Here is a 13,531-nt window from a genome sequence, read left to right on the forward strand (position 1 = left end):
AGTAAAGGACTGTGGATATTGGGGGAAGAGGGTTCTAGGTAAAGGGAACAGTAAGGACAAAGGCCCTAAAGCAGGAGCTGGCTTGCCATATTCCAAAGACAGCAAGAAAGCCACTGTGACCAAAGTACAGTGAACAAGGTAGGAATGAGGCCAGAGAGACAATGGAGACCCAGAACATGGAGGGCCTTGTAGGCGAACTCTAGATTTTGGCTTTTACTCTGGCAGGAGTTTGGTGAGGCATGACATGATCGGATTTATGTTTCTGCACGATCCTGCAGGCTGTGTTGAGCAGAATCTGGAGAACTACAGTGGAGGCGGAGCGTCTCGTTGGGAGCCTATTGCAATAATCCAGGCAAGAAGGGATGAAGGCTTAGACTAGGCTGGTAATGGAGGATCCTAGATATATTGTGAAGGTAGCATTGATAGGATTTGCTGAGCACTGGGCTGTGGAGTGTGCAGGAAAGAGGAGTCAAGAATGAGGAAGATTTAGAGGAACAGGTCTGCGGGACAATAGCACAGGCTCAGTTTTGGGCAGGTTACGTTTGAGATGCCTAGTAAACATTCAGGTGGAGATGTTGGATGCGCAGTTGTCTGAGTTCAGGGGAGAACGTTGGGTTGGAGGTCAACCTTCGGGAGTTGGCGGCATGCAAATCTTATTTAAAGCTGAGTGCCCGTCATGGTGCTGAGAACAGACCAAGAACAGAGTCCGAGACTCCGTCGTTTAGTGGCCTGCCTTTAACTTGGTAGGCAAGCCCTGTTCTCCTAGCAGTAGAATGCCCGCTTGACCTGGCAGTTGTAATTATGGCAGTTTTGAGCTCGGGTAACACTTTGTCTTGGGGAAGGACAGAAGAGGAGTGGAGTGGGGGAAGCACACGTTCCTGTAGTCATTATAAGGTCATTATAAATGAGGCATTCTCAGAATAGAAGTCCAAACTGAAAATTAATACACCTCATACGCTGTTGGTGGGAATGTAAATTAGTACAACCACTACGGAGAATAGTTTGGAGGTTCCTCCAAAAATGAAAAATACAGCTACTATAGGATCCAGCAGTACCACTGCTAGGTGTATACCCAAAAGGAAGGAAATCAGTATATCGAAGAGATATCTGCACGCCCATGTTGGTTCCAGCACTTTTGACAATCGCTAAGATTTGGAAGCAGCCTAACTGTCCATCAGCAGATAAATGGATAAAGAAAATGTGGTGCCTTTACACAATGGAGTACTATTCAGCCAGCAAAAAAGAATGCGATCCTGTCATTTGCAACAATATGGATGGAACTGGAGGTCATTATGTTAAGTGAAATAAGCCAGGCACGGAAAGACAAGCTTTGCATGTTCTCACTTATTTGTAGGAGCTAAAAATTAAAACAGTTAAACTCATGACGATATAGTAGAATGATGGTTACCAGAGGCTGGGACGGGTAGTGAGGGTCTGTGAGAAAATGAGATGGTCAGTGGGTACAAAAAAGTTAAAAAGCATGAATAAGAACTAGTATTTGTTAGCATAACAGAGTGACTACAGTCAATGCTAATTTAATTATACATATAAAGATAAAGTATAATTGGATTGTTTGTAACACAAAGGATAAATGCTTGAGGGGGTGGATACCCAGTTTTCCCTGAGGCGATTGTGTGCCTGTATCAAAATAGCTCATGTACCCCATAAATATATGCAACTACGATGTACCCACAAAAATAAAAAGTTACAGATAATAATGTTCTGCCTTCAGTGTGTTTTAGCTGCTGTTGATTTGGTGGCAAGTAGCAGAAACTTCCAGCTGACTTAAATTGCACAGAGACTGTAAAGGTACAGCACGGCTTCCAGAGCTGGGGGGCAGGAGGGCGGCGGCTGCTGCTGCTTTTCTCCCTCCCTCCACCTCTGCCCCTGCTGCCTTCTGCATGAGCCTCTCACCCCCCACCCGCTGTGGATTGGCTTTCTCCCTCTCTTTGTGGCTTCAGGGCCCAGTGGCGTATAGCTGCCATCCTCCAGCAACCCCACTGCATGGCCCTGTGCCACACAGCATGGTTCGCATTCTCTCACAGTGCCAGGGGACAGAACAATGTGTTCACCTTCGATCTGATGTCTCTTCCTGGCTCAGTCCTCCATGACCAACGCACAGTCGCTGCAGCTGCAGAGGCCAAATCCTATGGGGGAGGGGCAGGTCTGAGAGGAGGGGCATCAGGTGAGCAGGACAGACCCTTGAAAGGTAGTCACTGCAGAGTGTTTGTGGTGTGTTATCGGAGGAGAACTGGTCATCACGCAAGCCTAATCTGGTGACTGGAATGGCTCTCGGGACAGTCAAGGTGTCTGCAGTGGGTGTGCCTAATGTTAGACCCTTGGCTTTTATTGAAGGTCCCTGTGAAGCAAGCCATGTGAGCGCCATGTCTGCATGTATGATACCGTGGTGGTGAGAGCATCGTCTACTTTATCACTTGAGTTCCTATGTAATTATTTCTGACTTGTGTTTCAGAATGGTTACTTCTCTGAGGTGTCTTTTTGAGTGAGGGCTTGAAAACTTGTCAGGTTTCCCTTTTGCAGGACCTCAAGGAAGCTCCCACATATAGCTGAGCTGGGCTGGAACTTTCAAGCAAGACTCTACGAACCGTTCGGAAGAGGAATGGCCAAACATATATATTTATATATTATATAAATACATATATATATAAATATAGTTCTTTGATTATAGTGCATATATATATATGGTCAGGAATCTCAAAACTCAAATGCCCATAGTGTCCAGGCAATTAACAAAGATGACATGGATAGTTTTAACGTAGTAAGTACAAACTTTGTATTGAGTTCAAGCATAGCTTAGCCGCCTAGTTACTCTGTTTTTTAAAACATCAGGCTGGCCAAACAAATCAGCCAAGTAGAACATGTTTAGGTAGGCTGCCAGTTGTAGGATTTGGGAACCTGACACAGAAACTGGATGGTCTGAAGCTCTTCAGTTCGGGCTGTCTGCATTGGAGCCTAAACCCTGCCTAAACCCAGCTTGCCCTCCTCAGGGGCAGGACCTTCCCCTCCCACTTGGGAGTGCCAAGGGCCCGTGTAGGCTTCATATCCAGAAACAGCCGAGTTCTCTTTCCTGCCTCCTGTGACCCTGTTTGCTGCGGATGCCCTGCCTCTGTTGAGAATGTTAGCACTGGGAATGTCTGCCCCTTGGAGGGGAGCCCCTGCTGCTGCCTCACAGGAAAGCCCCAGCCATGACCTCTGCAAGACAATCATGTCAGAATGGAACACAGCAAGCCCAGCAGTGAGGCAAGGATGCACACGCTGTTTTCTTCTTTTCTGGAGTAGGAGTGCTTTCCATGTGTTATACCTTGACAGTGGAGAGGGCCCTTGAGGGAAGGCCCAAGTGCTTCTAGCAATAGAAAAATGTCTCCAAGATTCCAGGTTGCTATGTGAGCATTTTGATTTTGTGACAGTATTTTATGAGTTTGGTCCCTGGGAGTCAAGCCCCCTGTGCTCAGTCACCTCAGGGCAACTAATTACCTGACTTTCAAGGCTGAGGAGACTGAGCATCTGCCTCCCACAGCCATTTCTGTTCCCAAACTAAAAGGCAAGAGAATGGTGTGTGAAGTTTGAGAACTTATTATTTACAGATTAAGGCCTGGCACAAAACATGAAGATGGCAGACAGCAACCCTGAAGAGTCCTGGGAGCCCTGCAGTGGAAATAGCTGCATGTTTCAGAAACATGCATGCAGCAGACCACATTGAGAACAGTGCATTGTCCAAGGGACTCAGTTTTTATGCACTTTTAACTATTTTGACTTTAGTACTTTTAGATATTGCTGACTTCAAGGAAAACAAAATGGAAAGCAGCTGTCTATTTGGAGATCATATGAAAGTATTTTCTGCCACAGGCATTGAGCTAAGGGGTAGAAAGGACTTTAATTATAGATGACTGGATGGCAAGTCTCCCAGTGACAGTGACCTCAGACTCTGGTCCTGGGTCTTGGAGGGAGGAGGTAGAGATGTGTGTGCTCAGCCAGCCTGTCAGTACTTGGATGGCAGGAGGGGTTTCCTCATTAAAAAGTCTGAGCCAGCACGGGCCTGTGCCTTCCATGAAACTATAAAAAGCCAGTCTGGGTTCCATTCTGCTGTTCTCTGCAAGGAACTTTCTATGGAAACTTATTTTGTGGCCACAGGCCAACTTTCCACCCCCAGACTGCCCTGCGGGAACTCACTCAGCTCCCGTCCACTCCCCAGGGACTCAGACTGCCTCCTCTGCGTCAAGCTCGTTCTAGGCACTGAGGATTTGGTGGTGAACCAGGTGGACAGGGTTCCTGGTGTCACTGAACTTATGATCTGGTAGAGGAAGATAAAGTAAATAAACAAGGTAATTTTGGATGAAGGTAGCTGCTATGAGTGATTTTACAGAGAGCAACCTGTGTGTTGAACGGGAGCCACTTGAGTGAGGGAGTCAGAGGACTCAGCATCCAGGATGAGGGCAGAGGAGGACCCAGGACTCTGAGGCAGGAACACTCTAGCGTAGGCGAGGAGCTCTCGGAGTCAGTGCTGGCGACGGCGCAGTGAGCAAACAGGAGGGTGGCCCGGTGAGCTAGGGGCCTCCAGGGAGGGAGAGGCCAGCCCCAGTGGGCATGGAAAGTTGGCTTTAAACACGTAAGTCGCATAGCTTGACTAGAGTTAAATAGGTTTCTTGGGCTGCTGTGCTGAGAATGGGGTGTGGCAAATAGGGGCAGGAGTACAAGCGAGAGTTTACTGTAGTTTTGCAAAGATAACACCAGAGAGATTCCTGCCTGCTTTCCTTTCCTGAGGATTAAACAGATTAAACGGCTCCGGCTCCCTCCAGCAGAGCTCATGGCAGTGGTTGCTTAGTCAACACTGCTGACCTCTGGGCCCAGGGGGCTGGTTCTCAGTCAGGTTTGGGGTAGCAGCCAACAGGCAGGGGAGGAGCCTCCCAGGCAGTACCTTGTTCCCGGGAACTGTATGACAAACTACAGCCAGGTAGGCAGAGGAGAGGCTAGAACCCACTCACCAGCCCGCCTGCCTTCCCTTAGGCCTGGAGGAATCACTGTTAACAGAATGGGAGGGCAATGCATGCCCCTGCTGATCAGCAGTCAGTAATGCTGAAGAGTCCTGGCGCCCAGTAGCCTTAAGGTGTTACTAAGAGATTCTTGTTGCAATGAGGTTGCTTTCAACTCAAATGGGGAGGGACGGGGAGGGTGTGTGTGTGTGTGTGTGTGTGTGTGTGTGTGTGTGTCTGTGTCTGTCTGTCTGTCAATTACAGGAGTCTCTTATTTGGCAGCTCCAAACTCCATGCTATAATGAATTACTGATTAATTCAGCCTCAGAGCCAGAGCCGCCTTGTTTGTTGGGATGGGGGAAAGAGGTGGACAGCTGAGTCAGATGCTATGTGGCATGGGGCCAAGCTGCCTGCAGGGGCAGATGGGCACCACAGGTGGGTGTTTCAGCAGGTTAGAGGAATAGGATTTACCGAGTCAGAATCCCTGAGGGGTGGGTCCCCGAGTCTCCCAGCGGCTGTCAGAATCCCTGAGGAGTTGGGTCCCCAAGTCTCCCAGCGGTTGGGGGTTTGAGGATCACTGATGGGGCCACCCTGCTCACATTATGAATGGGTGATGACTTGCCCAGGGTTGCCCAGTGCTTTTGGTGGCACAGCTAGAGCCAGAACCCAGGCTTCCAGGCACCCTGGCTCCTGACTCTTTCTATCATGGGGCTGCAGCTTGAGAGAGGACCCAGAGCGGACTGCCTGGTACCAGGACTGGAGCTGGGTGGAGCAGATGCAGCCCAGTTTGACTTTCACAACCTGAAAGACACATGACTACTCCTGATTAAAGCCCCGAAGGCAACAAAGTAATGCTGCGGTGCGTTTGTGTTTCAGAACCACTGGGAGGAACTGGGCCATTCTACTACCTGTTGCTACCATGCTGGCCACCCGCCTCTCCAGACCCCTGTCACGGCTCCCAGGAAAAACCCTAAGTGCCTGTGATAGAGAAAATGGAGCAAGGTAAGCAACTAGAAGTGGTGGTGGCTTTGAGGGTGACTTTCTGGGCAAGCAGAGCTTTTCACACATGGACAGCATAGGCAGTAATGAGGCCTGATTCTCAAAGATGTCTCTCAATGCCTATGTCTCCCAGCAGAGGAAACTCAGGGGTGTCCTGGGAAGACATATTCCCAGGGCGCACAGGGCAAAGAGGAACATCTCTCATGACCGCTTTTTTTTTTTTTTTTTTTTTGACGGAGGCTCACTGTGTCGCCAGGCTGGAGTGTAATGGCGCTATCTTGGCTCACTGCAACCTCCGCCTCCTGGGTTCAAGTGATTCTCCCAACTCCTTCTCCTGAGTAGCTGGGATTACAGGTGCCCGCCACCACGCCCAGCTAATTTTTATATTTTTAGTAGAGATGGGGTTTCACCAGGTTGGCCAGCTGGTCTTGAACTCCTGACCTCAGGTGATCCACCCGCCTCGGCCTCCCAAAGTGCTAGGATTCCAGGTATGAGCCACCGTGCCCTGCCATAACCGCTTCTTAAAACCCTTTTTATTTTGAAATAACTTTAGACTTACACAAAAGTTGCAAAAATTGTTGGAAAGGGTTTCTGGATCCCCTTCCGCTAACTTCCCTAAATGTTAACATCTTACAAAACCATACTGCAATGATCAAAATCAGGAAATTGCCATTGATAGAATACTGTTAACTAGTCTGCAGACCTCATTCCAGTGTCGCCAAGCTGCGGCTGACGGACCTTTTTCTGGTCCAGGATTGAATCCTGAGTCCCACATGGCACGGAAGTGTTACGTGTTTTTAGTTTCTTCCTACCGGGGACAGGTCCTCAGTCTTTTTCGCTCACGACCTTGACACTCTGGCTGGTTATGTTGTACAATGTCTCTCAGTTTGGGTTTGTGTGGCAAGAAGCCCACGGCAGTGAAGTGGTGCTTTTCTCAGCCCATCGTGCCAGGCAGGAGGTACATTATTTTATGTGGCTCATCACTTTAGCCACCTGGATAACTGTTCTTTTAAAAATTTATGCATGAAATCAGTTAACTGAAATGTCCCAAGACTTCACTGAATCGTGTGTGATTTCGAGGCAGCATTATGTAAGTACAAATTAGACAAACAGCTGTTCTTCTTTGAGAGCTTCTGGAATTGCCTTTTCGCAGGGGATTCAGTGGGCTCTGCTGCCACAGTTGACTCTTTTGCAGTCTGAACAAGGAAAAAACAAGAAATGCCTTTTTCTTTCTGTTATATTTGAAGGGAGTGAAATTGAAGGTTAGGTTAAATTCAAAGTCCCAGGAGCTAGAACACTGATATTTTCTAGGCCAATAATATGTTTAGAAGAACATGCATTTAGACTGAGCCTCTGTTGCCCAGGAAATGTGGCAACCTCTTGGCTCAGAGCAACCTCTCCCTCCCGGGTTCAAGCAATTCTCCCGCCTTAGCCTCCCGAGTAGCTGGGACTACAGGCATATACCATCACACCCAGCTAATTTTTTGCATTTTTAGTAGAGATGGGGTTTTTGCCATATTGGCTAGGCTGGTCTCGAACTCCTGACTTCAAGTGATCCTCCTGCCTCAGCCTCCCAAAGTGCTGGGATTCACCGCGTCCGGCCCGGCTTTTAGCATTTGCTTGAATTTATTTCTGAGAGATACAGAGGCATGGCTTGGAGCTGGGGCTCCATCTACCTGAGGACCCCGCGTGAGAAGAGTTTAGAATACCCCACTGGCACAGGTGGCAGGAGGCTCCTGCCATCAGAGCAGCGACGGAGCTTGGCTTTGTTGAAAGGCTTTTGAAAGAAGGTTACTTGCTGCAATTGTTTTTTCAGTGGGTGATTAATAGAAATGGCAAGATCTGTCTCCATGATGGCTTTTAGAGATTTCTGGAGTTTTTTTTTACAGAGGAGAAAATAATCCCACAGGAAGTTAAAATACTTTTACAAAGGTTTTGTTCTCAAATTTAAGGAAAGTGAGGCATTAGTCAAGCTCCTGGCTCACGTGAGGGGAAAGAAAGGTTGTCAAAGGGAATTCAGAATCTTGTGGATGGACTGAGACGTAACTTGGTTAGGCTGAGGGGCCTGGGCGGTGGGTGGACAACCGCAGAACTGAGTCAGAGTAGAGTCAATGTCACAGGGTGAAGGTGTGGGCAGTGTGGAGGGGGACCCAGGTGCAAAAGGAGGCTGGCATGGTGGGTAATTGCCATGCCTAGGATCCCACAGGACGTCTCAGTGGTGGGGAAAACCTTTGGCCTGATCATTTTGCTTGCATCTCAGTTGGAAAGGGCCTCATACTCGTCTCCACCTGTGAGTGAATCTTGCTGATAGCATCCTTAACAAGTGACCTCATAGCCTCTGTTTGAATATGTCCAGTGATGGAGAGGTTAGTACTTCTCATAGCAGGCCTCCTTGTTTGGACATCTCTTTCATGCAGTCCTTATTGAGCAGAAATATTTTCTCCTGTTAATGCCACTCCTTGTTCTCGGGTCTGCCCCTGCATTCACACTCAGCGAGTTATTCCCTTTTCCCCAGGGCACTGTGCCCCCTCAGCACCCACCCACTCGCCTACTCTTATTCCCCCGACATGGTTTTTCCTTGTTTATCTCTCATGGTTTGTCCACTATCATCCAGGACTGCCTCCTGAATGATCTGCACTTTGCCTGTGCTCCTTCTTAAGATGTGGTGCCTGAACAAAACACCACCACTGTTGACATGCCCAGAGCAAGCGTCACCCAGTACACATGGCTCTGTCCAGATGAAAACCTTCCCAGGAGTGGCTGGATGAGGCCCCCAACCCCAACACCTGACAACCTGCTGTGCTTACTGGCTCCCCATGGCCCTCCGATTTCAGATTTCCAGCTTTGCCAGAAGAGTCTGGCATCCCTGGGGCAGGTGCCTTACCCTCACATCTGGGACCCCGCCTCCTGGACTTTGGTCACCAGTGCTCAGCTCCCAGGCCAGGTGCAGCGCATGATGCTCCCAGGGTGGCCTGACCCAGGCAGAGTAGAGAAGGGCTCTTGCCTCCCCTATCCTAGTTTCTTTCCTGTCCAGCCCAGGCTCACATAGCTTCTTTTGGCCGCCACACCACAGGTGTGATTCATGGTCAAACAGGCTGAATTGTTTTCACGGATGCTGCCACGAGCCCGTATTTCTCCCGAGCTGCACCTGTGCCACTGACGTGTGTTCTGCCTAAGCCCTGTCTTGTTAGATTCGAATGGACTCATGGCTCCTCTCAGCAGAAAGCTGGGTTACTGGTTATTGTTGCTGATTCCTGATGGGGACAATAAAAGGTATAGGCACACAAACTGGTAAGAGAGAGAAGCCAGAATGAACGCCCTGGCCAGCAAAGGGAGCGCTCTCCAATGCAGCCGGGACGGCCAGGGCTCTGAGGACAGCAGGCTCTTCCACAGGGCCTTGGGGAGGTGCCAGATTGCACCGCTTCCTCCCTCTCTAATTCTGTTCCTGGGTTAGGGCAAAAATCAGGAAGCTCTCGTCTTTTGAATCTCACAGCCACCCCTTTGGGTTCTCCCTTCAGAAAGTGTGTTGACCCGCGGGGTGCAGTGACTCACGCCTGTAATCCCAGCACTTTGGGAGGCCGAGACAGGTGGATCACTTGAGGTCGGGAGTTCGAGACCAACCTGTCAAACATAGAGAAACTCCGTCTCTAATAGAAATACAAAATTAGCTGGGTGTGCTTGTACATGCCTATAATCCCAGCTACTAGGGAGGCTGAGGCAGGAGAATCACTTGAACCTGGGAGGAAGAGGTTGCGTTGAGCCGAGATCACACCATTGTATTCCAGCCTGGGCAACAAGGGCAAAACTCCGTCTTAAAAAAAAAGAGAAAGAAAGAAAGTGTGTTGACCATCTTGAGCTTAACTTGTGCCTCCGGAGAGACCGAGACTGGCGTAACTGTTGGTGTTAGTGGCTTGGTTGGCCAGCAGCTTGCTGTCACTGCAGGACCCTCCTGGGCAGAGGAGACCCTCCAGGGAAATACACACTATTTTATGTGCTGGTTTTGGGCCTAAGGCCTCATGGGCATTCTTAGCCCTGGGAGACCAGTGTATCTGCTGGGATTGCTTCACACTAAGAGTAGCAGGAACCCCTACAAGTCCAGGGCCATTGTGGCTTTGGGGAACCCAGGCGTGTTTTTTTCCACTGTGTTATTGTGAAGGCAGCTCAGGATCCCAGGATACTGTGATAGTCCTCCACCTCCACCCTCAGTCCAGGCAGGAAGAAGCAACGCACCTGCATCGGGAAAGCAAAACTCAGCAATCATGGTCGACCTCTGCTTGCAGGCTATTGGCCAGAGGCAGGTCACGTGACCACGAGGTGGGCGGCGGTCTGGAAAGAGTTGGGCACACTGCTGGCCCGGACAAAATCCAGATTTTGGTTAGTGAGGCACCTGAGAAGAATGGATGCTGGCAGGCAAAGAGCAGTGTCTGTCACAGCTCAGCTGGGCTGTGGCCTCCAGCTGTTCACAGGGATTTGGGGGCTTTGGCAGTCAAGAGGCTCCAAGGGGAACCTTCTGGGGATAGGCCTTTTTTTTCTTTTTCTGTAGGGCAGAGGTATTGAACTTTGGTTATGGGTTAGACTCACCTAGAGAACAGTGAGGGAAAAAGTATCTGTGCCTCATCCCTGGGTCAGGAGTGATGCTAGGCAAAGGAATACTTTAAAGAACTTCGCTGTGATTAAAAAAAAAAAATCGTTCTATGGAGAATCTCAAACAAATGCAAAAGTAGAAAGTGGTATATTAATCTCTGGTGTACCTATCACCTGGATTTCCATAATTATCAGCACATGACCAATCTTGTTTCAGCTGCGTCTCCGTTTTCCTCCCCCTCCCCATACTAGATTTTTTTCAAAGCAATTCCTGAACGTGGTATTTCATTTGCAAATATTTTAGTATTTATCTCTAAATGATAAGAACTCGTTTTAATAATATAACCACACAACCATGATCACATTTCCAAGTGATTCTGATAAACAGGAGCCCAGAGAACAACTGCTCTGAACGTAGATGAACCAGTTCTTCACCCAGGACCTTTTGTACTGGAATCCCCTGAGGTGAATGACACACACAGATTTCTGGGGCAGCCCTTCCTACTGAATCAGAATGTCAATGGGAGGGGCCTGGGAGTTTGCTTTTTAACAGGCCGTGAGCCACTGCTCCCCGCCACGACGTTTTTGCTTTTTGTTACTTTAAAAAATGTCAGGTTGGGCACGGTGGCTTACACCTGTAATCCCAGCACTTTGGGAGGCCAAGGCAGGTGGATCACTTGAGGCCAAGAGTTCAAGACCAGCCTGGCCAACATGGTGAAACCCCGTCTCTACTAAAAACACAAACATTAGCAGGGTGTGGTGGCGCATGCCTATAATCCCAGCTGCTTGGGAGCCAGAGGCACGAGAATTGCTTGAACCCGGGAGGCGGAGGTTGCAGTAAACCGAGGTTGCACCACAGCCCTCCAGTCTGGGTGAAAGAATGAGACGCTGTCTAAAAATAAAAAGAAAGAAAGAAAGAAAAAAAAAGTTCTAAGGGGGTGGCCTTTAAGGAGACAGGAATAAATCATCTAGTTCCACTAGGGATGTAACTGCCCAGTGGGTTCACCTTGCTCGCTGCCTAGACAGAACTGGTTTATCAAGACAGAGGAATTGCAATAGACAAAGAGTAATTCATGCAGAGGTGGCTGTGCAAGAGACCAGAGTTTTATTATTACTCAAATCAGTCTCTCCAAGCATTCAGGGATCAGTGTTTTTAAGGATAATTTGGTGGGTGGGAGAAGGCCAGTGAGAGAGTGTTGATTGGTTGGGCCGGAGACGCAATCATGGGAAATTGAAGCTGTCCTCTTGTGCTGAGTCAGTTCCTGGGTCGGGGCCACAAGATCAGATGAGCCAATTTATCCATCCGGGTGGTACCAGCTGACCCATCAAGGTCAGGGTCTGCAAAATATCTCAAGCACTGACCTTAGGAATAGTTTAGGGAGGGTCAGAATCTTGTAGCTTCCAGCTACATGACTGTAAATTATAGTTTATAATTTCTAATCTTGTGCCTAATTTGTTAGTCCTACAAAAACAGTCTAATCCCCAGGCAAGAAGGAGGTTTGTTTTGGGAAAGGTCTGCCATCTTTGTTTTAAACTGTAAACTATAGGCTGGGCGCGGTGGCTCACGCCTGTACTTTGGGAGGCTGAGGTGGGCGGATCACCTGAGGTCAGGAATTCGAGACCAGCCTGGCCAACATGACAAAACCCCATCTCTACTGAAAATACAAAAATTAGCTGGGCGTGGTGGCGGATGCCTGTAATCCCAACTACTTGGGAAGCTGAAGCAGGAGAATTGCTTGAACCCAGGAGATGGAGGTTGCAGCGAGCCAAGATCGTACTACTGCACTCTATCCTGGGTGACAAGAGTGAAACTCCATCTCAAAAAAATAAAACTATAAACTATAAACTGAGTTCCTCCCAAAGCTAGCTCAGCCCACAGCCAGGAATGAACAAGGACAGCTTGGAGGTTAGAAGCAACATGGAGCTGGTTAGGTCCGCTCTCTTTCTCTGTCTCAGTTTTTCGCAATGGCAGTTTCAATGACAGCTTCTCCTTTCTGCAGAGCCACACTGGGGGTCGTGGGAAAACAAAGTGATGCTCTTTGGATGGAGTCATTCATGAACTTCAGGTGCACCGACCACACTATCCTGCTCACTCAGGGCCATCCATACGCAGACTTAAAATCCAAAGAGACTCCTCTGTGGCAGTGCAAAAGGACAGGCGGTTACCTTGGCGGGTTTTCCTAGAGAACCCTCATTTCAGTCTAGTGAATTTAACGTTCTTTAAGAACATATTTTAATACTTTTTTTAAAAGCTTAATATGTTGAATAGGTGATATATTCACATGGTACAAAATTTGAATGGCAGGCTGGGTGCGGTAGCTCACGCCTGTAATCCAGCACTTTGGGAGACCGAGGCAGACGAATCACTTGAGGTCAGGAGTTCGAGACCAGCCTGGCCAATATGATGAAACCTTGTCTCTACTGAAAATACAAAAATTGGCCGGGCATGGTGGCTCAAGCCTGTAGTCCCAGCTACTCAAGAGGCTGAGGCAGGAGAATTGCTTGAACCCGGGGGCGGAGGTTGCAGTGAGCTAAGATCATGCCACTGCACTCCAGCCTAGGCAACAAGAGTGAAACTCTGTCTCAAAAACAAAGCAAAACAAAACAAAAAACAAAATTTGAATGCCGTAAAATGGTATACAGAAAAGGTAAGTCTATCTCCCATCTCTTTTCCCCCATTACCACCTGCTCATTCACCACTGCCTCCTCCACTTGTCATTACTGGGTTAATATTTGTTTAAAAACTAACAGGACCTCTGCTTCTGGGAAGATGGAGTAGATGTACTTTTCTCTATTATTTCTGTTAAGTACAACTAAAAACCCTGGATATTACATAAATTATAAATAATTTAGTAAATATATAATATATAAAATGCCTCTTAAAAGGCAGAGAAAAGAAGGCAGACCAGCTAAGAATCTCAGGACCCAAGAAACAGCACAGTGATGAATTCTCTAGG

General features: G+C 48.3%; 1 protein-coding gene across 7 annotated transcripts in view; it reads left to right on the forward strand.

The window, feature by feature from the left end:
• BDH1 (3-hydroxybutyrate dehydrogenase 1) overlaps window positions 1-13,531 on the forward strand; it is a 62,927-nt gene that overhangs the window by 23,108 nt on the left and 26,288 nt on the right. For 5 of the 7 annotated variants that reach the window (XM_033213117.1, XM_033213122.1, XM_033213116.1 and 2 more), the window contains exon 2: window positions 5,868-5,993. In XM_033213117.1, coding sequence (XP_033069008.1) covers window positions 5,911-5,993 — 83 coding nt within the window. In that variant the 5' untranslated portion in view covers window positions 5,868-5,910. Of the gene's footprint in view, window positions 1-1,790; window positions 1,810-4,324; window positions 4,344-5,867; window positions 5,994-13,531 lie in introns of those variants that run through there. The other 2 variants (XM_033213121.1, XM_033213118.1) reach the window with 2 other exon arrangements.

The sequence above is a fragment of the Trachypithecus francoisi genome, unplaced genomic scaffold, assembly GCF_009764315.1.
Source record: "Trachypithecus francoisi isolate TF-2019V2 unplaced genomic scaffold, Tfra_2.0 Lachesis_group0, whole genome shotgun sequence".
In the NCBI taxonomy this organism is placed as follows: domain Eukaryota; kingdom Metazoa; phylum Chordata; class Mammalia; order Primates; family Cercopithecidae; genus Trachypithecus; species Trachypithecus francoisi.